Source organism: Mandrillus leucophaeus, unplaced genomic scaffold (genome assembly GCF_000951045.1).
Source record: "Mandrillus leucophaeus isolate KB7577 unplaced genomic scaffold, Mleu.le_1.0 Scaffold87, whole genome shotgun sequence".
NCBI lineage: Eukaryota > Metazoa > Chordata > Mammalia > Primates > Cercopithecidae > Mandrillus > Mandrillus leucophaeus.
The window spans coordinates 3,961,743-3,974,466 of record NW_012109474.1 but is presented as its reverse complement, the minus strand read 5'-3'; the positions used below and the strand labels follow the sequence as shown (position 1 = coordinate 3,974,466).

Here is a 12,724-nt window from a genome sequence, read left to right as displayed (position 1 = left end):
AGTTCCCCACTCACTCTTCCCCACTCCCCCAAGTTTCCCCATATGTCAAAGAAGCACAAGAATGACCCCCTTTCCAAGGTTGAGAGGAGAAAATGACAAATAGCCTAAGAATACTTTGAGGTGTTAAGAGCAGAGATCATAGGCAGTGTTGTCTGCAGGATTGGTTTGACGTCTCATGGTGCTGTTTACTGATTCTGTTCTCTTCCACAATAAAACATGTATAGCTTTCTCACTGGGCCCTTGCACAAATAGGAAATGTAACGTGAGAATCTTAGAAGTTTGCAAAACTGCATCATTTAGAATGTATCATTAGCAATTATCAGGGGCAGATAGCAGAGGCCTTATTATGTATTTCTTTCTTGTGATAAAACTCTAATCTGGCCTGTGTTTCATCCTCAAGGACAAAATGTGGTTTATTGTTCACTGCAAGCTTGTTTAAAGGACAGAGATGCTTCTAGGCTGATTCATATTCACCCTTCATCAGGATAAGCACAGAGCGAGAAGCTAGCCACGCTGTGCTCCTCATTGCCTAGCTCAGGTAAGACAGCACAGAACAGTTTTCAGGATTCAACTGATTCTGCTAGACATTGTAGTTCAACACAGTTGATTGATTGCTAAAGACTTAACCAGTTCAACTGAAAAATGTTTACAGAAGTTCATCATTACCTTTTGGAAGTGGGGTGTTGGTGATGGTATGGGAGTAATTAATATCTCAGGTAGGAAAGGCATTTAAACTCGAACTTTTTTTTTAATTTTAATTTAATTTAATTTTTATTTATTTATTTTTTATTTTTTGAGCTGGAGTCTCACTCTGGTGGCCCAGGCTGGAGTGGAGTGCAGTGGTGTGATCTTGGCTCACTGCGACCTCTGCCTCCCAGGTTCAAGTGATTCTCCTGCCTCAGCCTCCGAAGTAACTGGAATAACAGGCATGCACCATCACACCTGACTAATTTTTGTATTTTTAGCAGAGATGGGGTTTCACCACGTTGGCCAGGCTGGTCTTGAACTCCTGACCTCAGGTGATCCTCCTGTGTCGGCCTCCCAAAGTGTGGGGATTATAGGCGTGAGCCGCTACTCCTGGCCTTTTTTTTTTTAAAAAAACTTTTTTTTTAAAAAGACAGTGTCTTGGCTGAATGTGGTGGCTCACGCCTATAATCCCAGCACTTTGGTAGGCCAAGGTGGCCGGATCACAAGGTTAGGAGATTGAGACCAGCCTGGTCAACATGGTGAAACCCCACCTCTACTAAAAATACAAAAAATTAGCCGAGCATGGTGGCACGCACCTGTAGTCCCAGCTACTTGGGAGGCTAAGGCAGGAGAATTGCTTGAACCTGGGAGGCAGAGGTTACAGTGAGCCGATAGCACACCACTGCACTCCAGCCTGGGTGACAGAGCAAGACTCTGTCTCAAGAAAAACAAGAAAAGAAAAAAAGAAAACAAAAGGCAATGTCTTGTTCTATCACCCAGGCTGGAGTGCAGTGACACAATCATGGCTCACTTTAGCCTTGACCTCCGGAGCTCAAGCAATCCTCCTGCCTTAGTCTCTTAAGTAGCTAGGACCACAGGTACATGCCACCTTGCCTGGGTAATTACAAATTTTTTTTTTTTAACTATAGAGATGGGGGTCTCCCTATGCTGCCTAGGCTGGTCTCAAACTCCTAGGCTCAAGTGATCTTCCCGCCTCAGTCTCCCAAAGTGTTTGGATTACAGGCGTGAGCCACCATGCCTGGCTAAACTATTATTTGCAATTATCTTATACGGAATGTATTCCTAGGCTGTGTTGTTTCTTCAGTTTCTTGTGGGATGCCTTTTTCTTGTGTGTAAATATCTCTTCTGGTTTAGAAACAATTTGTTCCTTTTCAGCGAAGATCATCTCCATGCAGCAGAGGGATCTCTCATATGGGTTAATCTGACCATGAGCTCTGTAAATATGGTGTACATCTTGGCTTTGTTCCACTGAATGTGCTCTATGATCCAAGAATCTACATCTAAACCCTGCAGTTCAGCATTGCTCTCTGCATTTTTAAGCACATGCAGCAAAAATTCGACACTTTTTTTGGGTCATGAAGCCTGCGTCCAGCCCCATGGTTTGGCCTGGGCACACATGCCAGCTCCACCTTTGTAATGATGGAAGGGCACTCAGTGCCTCTGAAAAGTGACATCTTTCAGGTACTTGGTGTTTTTTGGGGTATGTATACCTTGATGGCCTGCACAGTTACATGGGTGTTCTTAAAGGTAACATAAAGATTTGAACGCCTTGGTTTGCGTGATTTTGTGGAGTTTTCTGAGTCAAGGGATAGGCAAATCATTTTCAGAGATTACCCCAGACCAAGAGGCTACAGAAAGAGCTTGAATTTTTTCTCGCATTCTGGCACCAATAGTAACTACCAAGAAATAAAATAGAGAAAACGGAAGGCATAACAGCCAGATGGAGGGTTGGATGAGACAGCTTACTGTTTACAGAGTTTGGAGAACTGCATCTGGGCGTGAGGAGACCTGGGCCATGGGGCACTCCTGTCTCCATGTGCTGGAGGGTATTTGAAGCCGAGGGATAAACCCCAAAACTTCTTCCTGCAGCATCTATTTCATGCAAAGACTAGCAGCCAAAATACCTGTGTTTTTAGATTATAACGCGTAGGTAGAGGAGTGGGAAGCAAATGTGGCATGAAGTTTGGGAAGGGTCTCCCAAGGCTGTCCACCTTGGAGGCGAGTGGATTGTGGAGGAGTCAGGTTAGGTGGCTCATCGGGGTGGCTAGCTGGCGTGCTTTCATGGCCTCGTGTTCTCGCTGGGCCTGCCTCAGAGGCGTTTCTCATCTCTGTCTAATTGGTTTCACTAAGCACAGGAGTGGATGCTCCATCCTCTATGAAGGGTTTTCCCTAGTGACTGCCCTTTGACTCATTATCACCTCCTCTCCTTGGCTCTTATCAATTCCTGCCTTGCGCTGTGGGCACATAAGCCCCAGTCCCAAGTCCGCTGCTGGTCGATTCTCCTGGAGAGCGCAGTGTGAGTGTTGGCCCCACCTGCCGAGCACTCTGCCTCCATGGAAGCAGGATCTCAGTAAACACTAGAAGAAAGAAAGAAAGAAAGAAAGAATGAGAAGCTGGTAATCACAACCTGTGGCTAAGGAGGTGGCTGATTTTATTTCTTTTTAGAAGTGAAAATCAAGAGAGGGTTTCGCTTAGCTGGAGGGCGGGGTGCGGGGGATGTATTTCCTGAAAGAAGATGAGAGGGAGGAAACTTAAATCTCTCCCTTTAAGATAAATTTCCTGGCAGGGCGCGGTGGCTCATGCCTGTAATCCCAGAGGCGGGCAGATCACCTGAGGTCAGGGGTTGGAGACCAGTCTGGCCAACATGGTGAAACCCCGTCTCTTTCAAAAATACAAAAATTAGCTGGGGTGGTGGCAGGCGCCTGTAGTCCCAGCTACTCGGTAGGCTGAAGCATGAGAATCACTTGAACCTGGGAGGAGGAGGTTGCAGTGAGCCAAGATACCCCCACTGCACTCTAGCCTGGGTGACAGAGTGAGACTCTGTCTCATTAAAAAAAAAAAGAAATGAAATAAAAAAGATAAATTTCCTGATTACACATTGTGCATGCACACACACAGGGAAGTGCTTCTAAAAGTCCTGAAACCCAAGATAAACCATTTTGATTGGTGACTCTCTTTTGTCCTTATCTGCGTCTAAACAGAAGGTGAATTGTGGATTGCTTTAGCTTTGCCTGTTGCCCTTTTCATCAGTAATGCAGGCTAAATAATTACCCTCTTTGTTTTTTCCAATTGTGTCAGCCCCAGTGTACTTCTGGCAATAAGGAAATGTTAATTGAGAATGAAAATAGCGTCATTAAACCCTTACATTAAATAATTATGGTGTGTTCTTTTAAAGACATCGTGTTATCGGTATACAAATATGTTGCAATCAAGTTATCAAACTTGCCCTCTAATTTCCAAAGAACAGTACTGTGACCCAGGGCCACATAAGGAGAATCTTAGACTCTTGTGGGCATCATGAGTTGATTTTGATGCTTCCCATGTTTGTGCTGTGTCTGGGATTCTCTAGGGGCAGTTAGCTGCATCCAGGCCCTTTATGAGAATTGTTTAGTAGAGCTGAAGGCAGCACTGTGCAAGTATCAGAGAGGCTCCTGGACATCAATTCCAGTTCTGGCCCTGGTTTTCTTTGTAGTTTTAAGCCAAACAGGAAAATTTATCTGCATATTAGTTCTCCTATTTAGCAGTAGAGAAGATACTATTTCTCTGTGAAACGTCTTAAAACTTGAATACAAAGAAACTTTAGACACAAGGGATTATTAATAGTGTGCCTGTTGTGTTTCTGTTCGAGGGGAGGAGGGGATGTAAATTTCAGTTTTGATTCACAAAAGAGATTCTGCAGAGAATCTTTACAGTCATACTTCAGACTTCCCTTCTCTAGTCTCCTTTGTTCTTTGGATAATCTTATTACCTTTTTGGTCATTCTAAGCACTACATGGATTAGTTCAGTATATAGATTATGGCCATATAAACCTCATTCTCACTCTTGGCCGATAACCTCACTCTGGTTTTACTGAAAAGATTAAAGCTATTTTGGAAGAATTGAACTCGCCCATTCCTCTCAGTTTCGTGTTGATGTATCTTCATCTCTGTGGCTGTCTCCCAGTTGCAGACAGAGGCAGCCACCTTTCTTCCTCCTTCAGAGCTAACCCTTTCCTTTGTGCCCTTGATGCCCCCCTCCACCTCTTCCTATTACCACTACTCGGTGCCACCCACATATTAGGGCTCCCTTGCAACCACTTTCAAACAAGCCCAGGCTTTATTCCATTTTAAAAAGCACACAAGAAAACCAAAATGCTTTTGCCTGACCTTGCTGTCTCTTCTAGTCTATTTATTGCTTTCCTTTTGCAGCAAGACATCTCAATTTCCTCTTTCCTCATAGCCCCTTAGTTTTGCAGTCTAGCTTCCTTTCTCTATCACTCTATTGAAATTGTGTCCTCAAATGTCACAGTGGTGCCCTTGTAACTTAATCTGAAAAGGGTGGTGTTTTAGCCTCATTCCTCTTTATTTTCTCAGCAGCATCGATTTTCTTTCTTTCTGCCTTTTTTCTTTCATATTCCACTCTGACATAGTTCTCTGGTTTATATTTTTCTGCTTATCTCCTCATTGGGTTTTCTAGACCAGTCCACTGCATAGCATCATGGCTGAGTCCAAGCTCTCACATTAGCCTGCCTGTGGCTGAATTTTAACTCTGCCATGAATTAACTGCATGACCTTTGTCAAGGTAATCTCCCTGTGCCTCAGTTTCTCCAGCCTTAAAATGGAGACTATAGTAGGAGTATTAACTTTTGGTTTGATGTAACAATTGAATGAGATAGTCTATGTAATATTTATCCCAACATTTGGCACACAGAAGTTTTCATTATCTATTAGCATAACAATAAGCTCCTCCATCTTCGAAAATACAACTGTTCTTTTTTTCTGTTAGGACATATTTTCCATATGACCCAAGGCAGAGCGAGGCGATAACTAATTATTGATAAATAGATTTATGCACATGGTTGGAGAGTCCGGGGAAGAAGGGATGATGAGGGAGAGAGGCTCCTAAATTCTGCAGGTGCTGTAATTCCCTGATTTTAATTTTGCTTTGCTTTTTACCAACAAATCATTTTGAGAGCTTAAATCGCTCCTTTCAGGACATATGGTGTTTCTTGAGCAGGAAGGGACATCAGCGGTTAAAGCTCTTGTTGTTGGTGCAACAGTCAGTCACGATGAGTCTGCCTGGCATGGAACACAGTGTCCCATCCTTAGATTAAATGCGCTCTTAACAGGATTATGTAAGGAAGGAGGGCAGCCACGGCGGCATCTCTGTGCAGAGGCCGCCTGGAGCCCGTCCATTGAGTCATGCCGCCATCTCGCGGCCGCAGGGGGAACGGGCCTTGACAGGGCCGTTTTGTTTGGTGCAGAGGGAAGGTCCCCAGAAGTGCCGTTTACAGAATTTCTGCAGAAAGTGTGGGTCAGGCTGACATGAGGGAAGAATGACGGGGGATATCACAGCAAGGAGAAGGAAAAACACCTCAGCATGGCGTGGGGAAGCAAAGGGCGCAAGTGATGCTTGTGCCAGCCCACAGTATTCTTGTCGGTTTCGTTCCAGAACAATTCCCACTCCCACCCCAATACTCTATAAACTTTGACTTTCCCCTCTTTTTTGATTCTCACTTTCCATCACTCTGTGCCGACCCGCTATCCTGAACAGACCCTGCGTCACCTCCTAATTTCGCTTCTTGTATGTTAAGAATTCAGGGCTGGGAAAATTTAGCCGAGTCATCACATTTGGCCACTGCCCGGAAAAGCAGCCCTCCCGAGTCAGGAACGGGCTCCGGTTCATCACGTGGCAGCCGCCTGCAGGAGCCGCAGGTAAGGGACACTGTTGGCCGGGGCAGCCCAGATGCAGCGGGAGGCGTCCTGGCTGCACTTGGGTTCTCAAAACCTTTCTGGAATGTCACTCTGGTCACCGGTGTCAGAGGGAGTTCAACCTTTAGGGGATAGCTGTTTGGCAATGTTCTCTTTGTAAAACTGAAGTGGGCAATGTTGACCAGGAAGCTGATTTTGTTTGCTTTTCACAAACTATATTAATTGATCAGTAGATGGATTATAGATCATTCTACTGTCAGCAATATAATAGAATGGCAGGGACGCAGGGAAGATATTGACGCTTTAAACTGAAATGTCTATGCGGTCTGTCTTCCCTGGTTCAGCACACAGGACATTGCCTGGGAGCTGAACCTAGGCTTATAGTACAGTGACTGAAAGGATAGCTTTCAGAGTCCTGAAATCTGCTCTGCCACTACTCTTTGACTTTGAGTTAATTGTTCAACATTACTTTAAGCCCCAGTTTCTTCTTTTCTAAAATGAAGACGATTTATTTTTATTTTTATTTTTTGAGACAGGATCTTGTTCTGTTGCCCAAGCTGGGGTGCAGTGGCACAATCTCGGCTCACTGCAATCTCTGATTCCTGGGTTCAAGTGATTCTCCTGCCTCAGCCTCCTGAGTAGCTGGGACTACAGGTGTGCACCACCATGTCTGGCTAATTTTTGTATTTTTAGTAGAGGCGGGGTTTCACCGTGTTGCCTAGGCTGGTCTTGATCTCCTGATCTCAAGCAATCTGCCTGCCTCGGCCTCCCAAAATGCTGGGATTTATAGGCATGAGCCACCACACTGAGCCTACTATTGTGATTTATAAGTTCAGTGTTGGAAGGATTTTTAAGCAATCTAACAGTTTCTTCTGCTTATTTTACAGATGAGATAAAATCAAAGTGTTTTATAATTTTGGCCTTCATAATATACCTTTTGGCTTCAATAAATAGAAGGATTATTGACCAAAAATCTAATATTTTGAGTCAGAATGATTCAAGTTTGCAAAAGCAGATGGGAGTCAGTGTAAAGCATAAAACTGTCTTCTAAGTTACCCCAAATCCACATATCTTCAGTGAGATCAGGTATAAGCACAACATGGCAGTGAACACAAGTCCCAGCTGGGGTCTTGGGGTTGGTGAAAACCAGGGGGTCTGCACATAGCTCACTCAGGAGTATGTTCCAGAGGAAGAAGAATTGGTTGAAGAATGTGTGCAGAGATGAGTAAAACTAGAAGCAGAGCTAGCTGTGTCTTTGGCTTCCAAATGGCCAGGTGACCTCCTGGTCTTGGTTATACAAGGCTAGGCACGTGTGGTGACCATAGAAACCCACCAGAAAATGTAATTCTCCTAGGAAAGAATGCCTGTCAGTGTACGGGTGAGCCGGCTTGGAGGAGGAGTTAGAACACCCTAAGAAGTCTTGGAATCTGTATACTACCTTAATTCACAGTGTGTTTAAAACGATCCTCTCTGAGATCCTGTGTTGCAACAGATGAGAATGATCCTTTTGTTTTTGTTGGATTGGGTGTAAAGGACTTAATGTTTTAGAAAGGAGGGAGGCACTGCAGGCAAGAAGAAGGGCGTGGGGGTGGGGGGAGTCCTTTAAGAAGCTGCGAGTACAGGAAACACAAGGCTCTGGCGAGGGGCCTTGTGACCTTGATTTAACTCCTAATTTGTTTTATTTTTTAAGGAAACTTTTAACTGAAGAATAGCATCTTGGAAAAGTTGCATAAATCATAGAAAAACAGCTGCTGTGATTTTAATTTTATTTTTAAAGTGAAATTCAAAGTGCTTCACAAACATATGGTATCAATCTCTTGTTCTCTGCATAGACACTGACCTCCTTCCCTTTCTCATCCCTCAGCCCCTGCTCCCTCCCTGACTTCCATGGTTTCTACTACTGCATGGACTCAGCCTAGCGGAGTTTATTTAATTTCCAGGATAGAGGTTCTTCTATATCAGCATGTGTGTAGCATTGCCAGACACCATATACAAAAAGTGCAATGCTCAGGCCCAACACTCCCTGAGATTTGGATCCAATAGTTCTGGGGCAGGCCTGGAGTTTATTATTATTATTATTATTTATTTTTATTTTTTAGAGACAGGATCTTGGTCTGTCAACCCAGCTGGAGTGCAGTGGCACAATCGTGGCTTACGGCAGCCTCGGACTCCTGGGCTCAAGGGATGCTCGGCCTCCCAAAGTGCTGGGATTACAGGTGTGAGCCACTGCACCCACCTCTGGCTTGGAATTTATAACATGTACCCCCGGGGAATTCTGATATAGAAGGCGCAGCCAACACTGAGAAATGCTTTACTTTTCCCGCACCCAAGATTGAGATGATCCCTGACAACCTGTGAGATTAAACGACATCACGGTTTTTCTCTTGTGTTGGGGAGGCAGGGTTTGCTAGAAGAGGTAGTGAGCTCAAGATGGAACTCTGTGTGAGTTTCTCTAACCACAGATCGAATCTTCCAGGTGGAGCCACTCAGTTCTCATTTACTTTGCCCCGAACGGGAGCATGACCTTGAGTTCTACTTACGCCTATGAAGGCGAGGCTGGCTGCTTGATTCCTGAAGCCTGGGGAAGCTGCCTTGGCTGGCTAAAGCCCTTAGCTGTTATGCTAATCTTGGAAGAGAAGTCAAGCGGAAAGAACAGGGGAGCAGGTTTGTTTTCCTTCCCAATGGAAAGGAGCTTCAAGCATGATTTTCTTATGCCTTGGAACAGAGATACCAGCTGTTTTATAATGAGGCCCGTGCTCTCCTGGGTGAGTGGGCCCTCAGCTTGAGGGAGTTTTGCTTCTTTTATTTTGATTTTGAAATTTGAGATTTTTTTCATTTGAAGGTAATCTTAATGCTATTACATTCATAAATATGCTAATTTAAATATCCAATCCTATTTATCTAAAACAGACATTGCAAGCATACAAATATCTATTCTCTCCACATGTCAGCACCCATTCAGGTCATGGTTTGGAAATGGGGAGAATAGAATTCCCTTAAACTGCAAGTCAGCTGGTGTTTCTTTACAGTTAACGTTAGCAAAATTTATGCAAAATAGTAATTCACAATGGTCTTCTTTATTTGTTAACTCACAAGGAAACACCCTCAAAACTGTATTTTGTTAAAGTGTTCAGAGATGTGGAAAAACTGAACTATATAAATATTGAAAAGTTAAAAATTCCTTAATTTTTTATTCTTGGAACCACTACCACAATTTACAGGGCAATATACCTGATGTAATGAAAAGAAAAAGAAAAAGCTACAGCAGATAAAAGACCATAGGGATGTGCATCTAGCCAATGCTACATTGCATTATCAATAGCTGCACTTTTTGCAAACTGTGACTATGACAGTCCTGAACAAGAAGGGTTTTCTGTTTAAGCAACAGTAAGTTTTCTAACTATGTGTCATCATTCCTTCCATGGCAGATTTTTACAGTTCCTCTAATGCATTTGGGATGACTGTTTCAAGGTAACTTGCCGCTTTCCCAAAACTTCTCATTCTTTCTCCTGCTAAGAACTGTAGCCCTTTACTACTGTTTTTATTTTTACTTTTTTGGAGACAGAGTCTCGCTCTATCCCCCAGGCTAGAGTGCAGAGGCTTGATCTCGGCTCACTGCAACCTCTGCCTCCCGGGTTCAAGCGATTATCATGCCTCAGCCTCCCAAGTAGCTGGGATTACAGACACCTGCCACCATGCCCAGCTAATTTTTGTATTTTTAGTAGAGATGGGGTTTCACCATGTTGACCAGACTGGTCTCGAACTCCTGAGCTCAGGTGATCCACTCACCTCGGCTTCCCAAAGTGCTGGGATTACAGGTGTGAGCCACCATGCCCAGCCTCCTTTTCTGCTGTTTTTAGAACCTTCTGCTACCATATCCACTGTTTCCACTACCAGATCCATAACCATCACCATAGGGACTGCCTGAGCTTCTTCCACCAAAACTGCCCCCTTTCATGGGTTCATAATTTGATTGCTGTTTCCAAGATCATTATAGTTCCCACCACCACCATAGTTACCGCCACCAAAATTTCCTTCTTCATTGTAACCACCATATCATCCACCACTGCCACCATATGGACTACCTTGGTTTCCATATCCTGGTCCACCACCACCATGGTCCCCTCTACTATTATGACCAGGATCACCACCCATAGTGGCTACCATCACCTCCAAATCCATTCTATCCACCGTCATCTCCTGCATAACTGTCTCTGCTGCCATCACCTTCATCACCATAGCCTCCTTTCTACCAAAGTTCCCACCACGGCCAAAATTACCTTCACCACCTCCAAAGTTTCCTCCATGACCAGCTAAGTTGCCAGATCCACTTCCATGACCTCTTTATGACCCAGTAGACTCCATCTCATTTAGAAAGGACCCTTTTTACTTCACAATCATGCCCATTAATAGCATGGTATATCTGAAAAACAATTTTATCAATTGTTTCATGATCATCAAAAGTTACAAGAGCAAATCCTGTTTTCCACTCTGCCTGGCTTCCCTAACTTTTTTATTTATTATTATTATTTTTTGAGACGGAGTCTCGCTCTGTTACCTAGGCATACAGTGGCATGATCTTAGCTCACTGCAACCTCTGCCTCCTGGGTTCAAGCAATTCCCCTGCCTTAACCTCCTGAGTAGCTGGGATTACAGGCCTGCACCACCATGCCCAGCTAACTTTTGTATTTGTAGTAGAGACGGGGTTTCACTGCATTGGTTTCACTGCATTGGTCAGGCTGGTCTCGAACTCCTGACCCCAAGTCATCCACCCGCCTCAGCCTCCCAAAATGCTGAAATTACAGGCGTGAGCCACTGTGCCTGGTTCATAACTTCTATCGTTTCAATCTTGTCACACTTTTTGAAGGAGTCTCTCAAATTATATTCTTCTGTCTCTTCCTTATTACTCTCAACAAATATTTTCTTTTTTTTTCTTTTTTCTTTTTTTTTTTGAGATGGAGTCTTGCTCTGTTGCCCAGGCTGGAGTGCAGTGGCACGATCTCGGCTCACTGCAAGCTCTGCCTCCCGGGTTCACGCCATTCTCCTGCCTCAGCCTCCCGGGTAGCTGGGACTACAGGCGCCCGCCACCATGCCCGGCTAATTTTTTTGTATTTTTAGTAGAGATGGGGTTTCACCGTGTTAGCCAGGATGGTTTCGATCTCCTGGCCTCATGATCCGCCCACTTCGGCCTCCCAAAGTGCTGGGATTACAGGCGTGAGCCACCGTGCCTGGCAAACATTGTCTGTACTGTTGGATGAGCACCAGGTTTTACAGAACCCTCTCTAGAAACAGCCGTCTCTGGTTTCGCTACATGCCCATCAACCTTGTGTGCTTGAGCACACTTTGCTGCACCAGCGTAAGTCACAAAACCAAGGCCCCCGAGATGTTTTGTTTGGGAGTTTCTCATTATCACACAATCTGTGGGTGTGCCCCATTCCTCAAAATGGTCTCTTAAACTGGCCTCTGTAGTTTCAAAGCTCAGGCCACCAAGAACCAGTTTTCTCAACTGCCCTGATTCCCATGGGTCTTCCCCACCCCCACTGTCACTGGCTGCAGGGGCAGATGGTGATGGCCTGAGTCAGGCTGGGGCCAACTGGGTCACAGCTTTACCTCCACTTTGAGCTTTTTTTTTTTTTTTGAAGGTAATCTTAATGCTATTCAAATTCACAAATATGCTAATATAAATCACCAGTCCTATTTGTCTAAAGTAAGATTGTGTTCAACCCCTCCTTCAACATGGGACAGGAGTTTTGCTTCTTTTAGGCTCCCTGTACCCATTGTCAGGCACCTGTTGGCTCTGATCCGGAGCATCTGACCTGAGAATCTTTAGGTTCTATTGAAACATAAAGTTGTTAAAAGAAAAGCCCCAGAAAGAAACAACCAAGCGTGTTTTTTGACTCTATGTGAATTAAAAATTTTTTTTTTTTATTATACTTTAAGTTCTAGGGTACACGTGCACAACATGTGGGTTTGTTACATATGTATACATGTGCCATGTTAGTGTGCTGCACCCATTAACTCGTCATTTACATTAGGTATATCTCCTAATGCTACCCCTCCCCGCTTTCCCCCTCCCCACAATAGGCCCTGGTGTGTGATGATCCCCTTCCTGTGTCCAAGTGATCTCATTGTTCAATTCCCACCTATGAGTGAGAACATGTGGTGTTTGATTTTCTGTTCTTGTGATAGTTTGCTGAGAGTGATGGTTTCCAGCTGCATCCATGTCCCTACAAAGGACACGAACTCATCCTTTTTTATGGCTGCATAGTATTCCATGGTGTATATGTGCCACATTTTCTTAATCCAGTCTGTCACTGATGGACAT

At 44.3% G+C, this 12,724-nt stretch overlaps 1 protein-coding gene across 5 annotated transcripts in view; it reads left to right on the top strand.

The window, feature by feature from the left end:
- The first annotated feature begins 462 nt into the window (after window positions 1-462).
- Window positions 463-12,724, top strand: part of MRO (maestro) — a 28,097-nt gene continuing 15,835 nt past the window's right edge. For 3 of the 5 annotated variants that reach the window (XM_011969046.1, XM_011969042.1, XM_011969045.1), the window contains exons 1-2: window positions 5,917-6,087; window positions 6,282-6,402. In XM_011969046.1, the coding sequence (XP_011824436.1) occupies window positions 6,068-6,087; window positions 6,282-6,402 (141 nt within the window). In that variant the 5' untranslated portion in view covers window positions 5,917-6,067. Of the gene's footprint in view, window positions 539-5,916; window positions 6,088-6,281; window positions 6,403-9,856; window positions 9,871-12,724 lie in introns of those variants that run through there. The other 2 variants (XM_011969047.1, XM_011969043.1) reach the window with 2 other exon arrangements.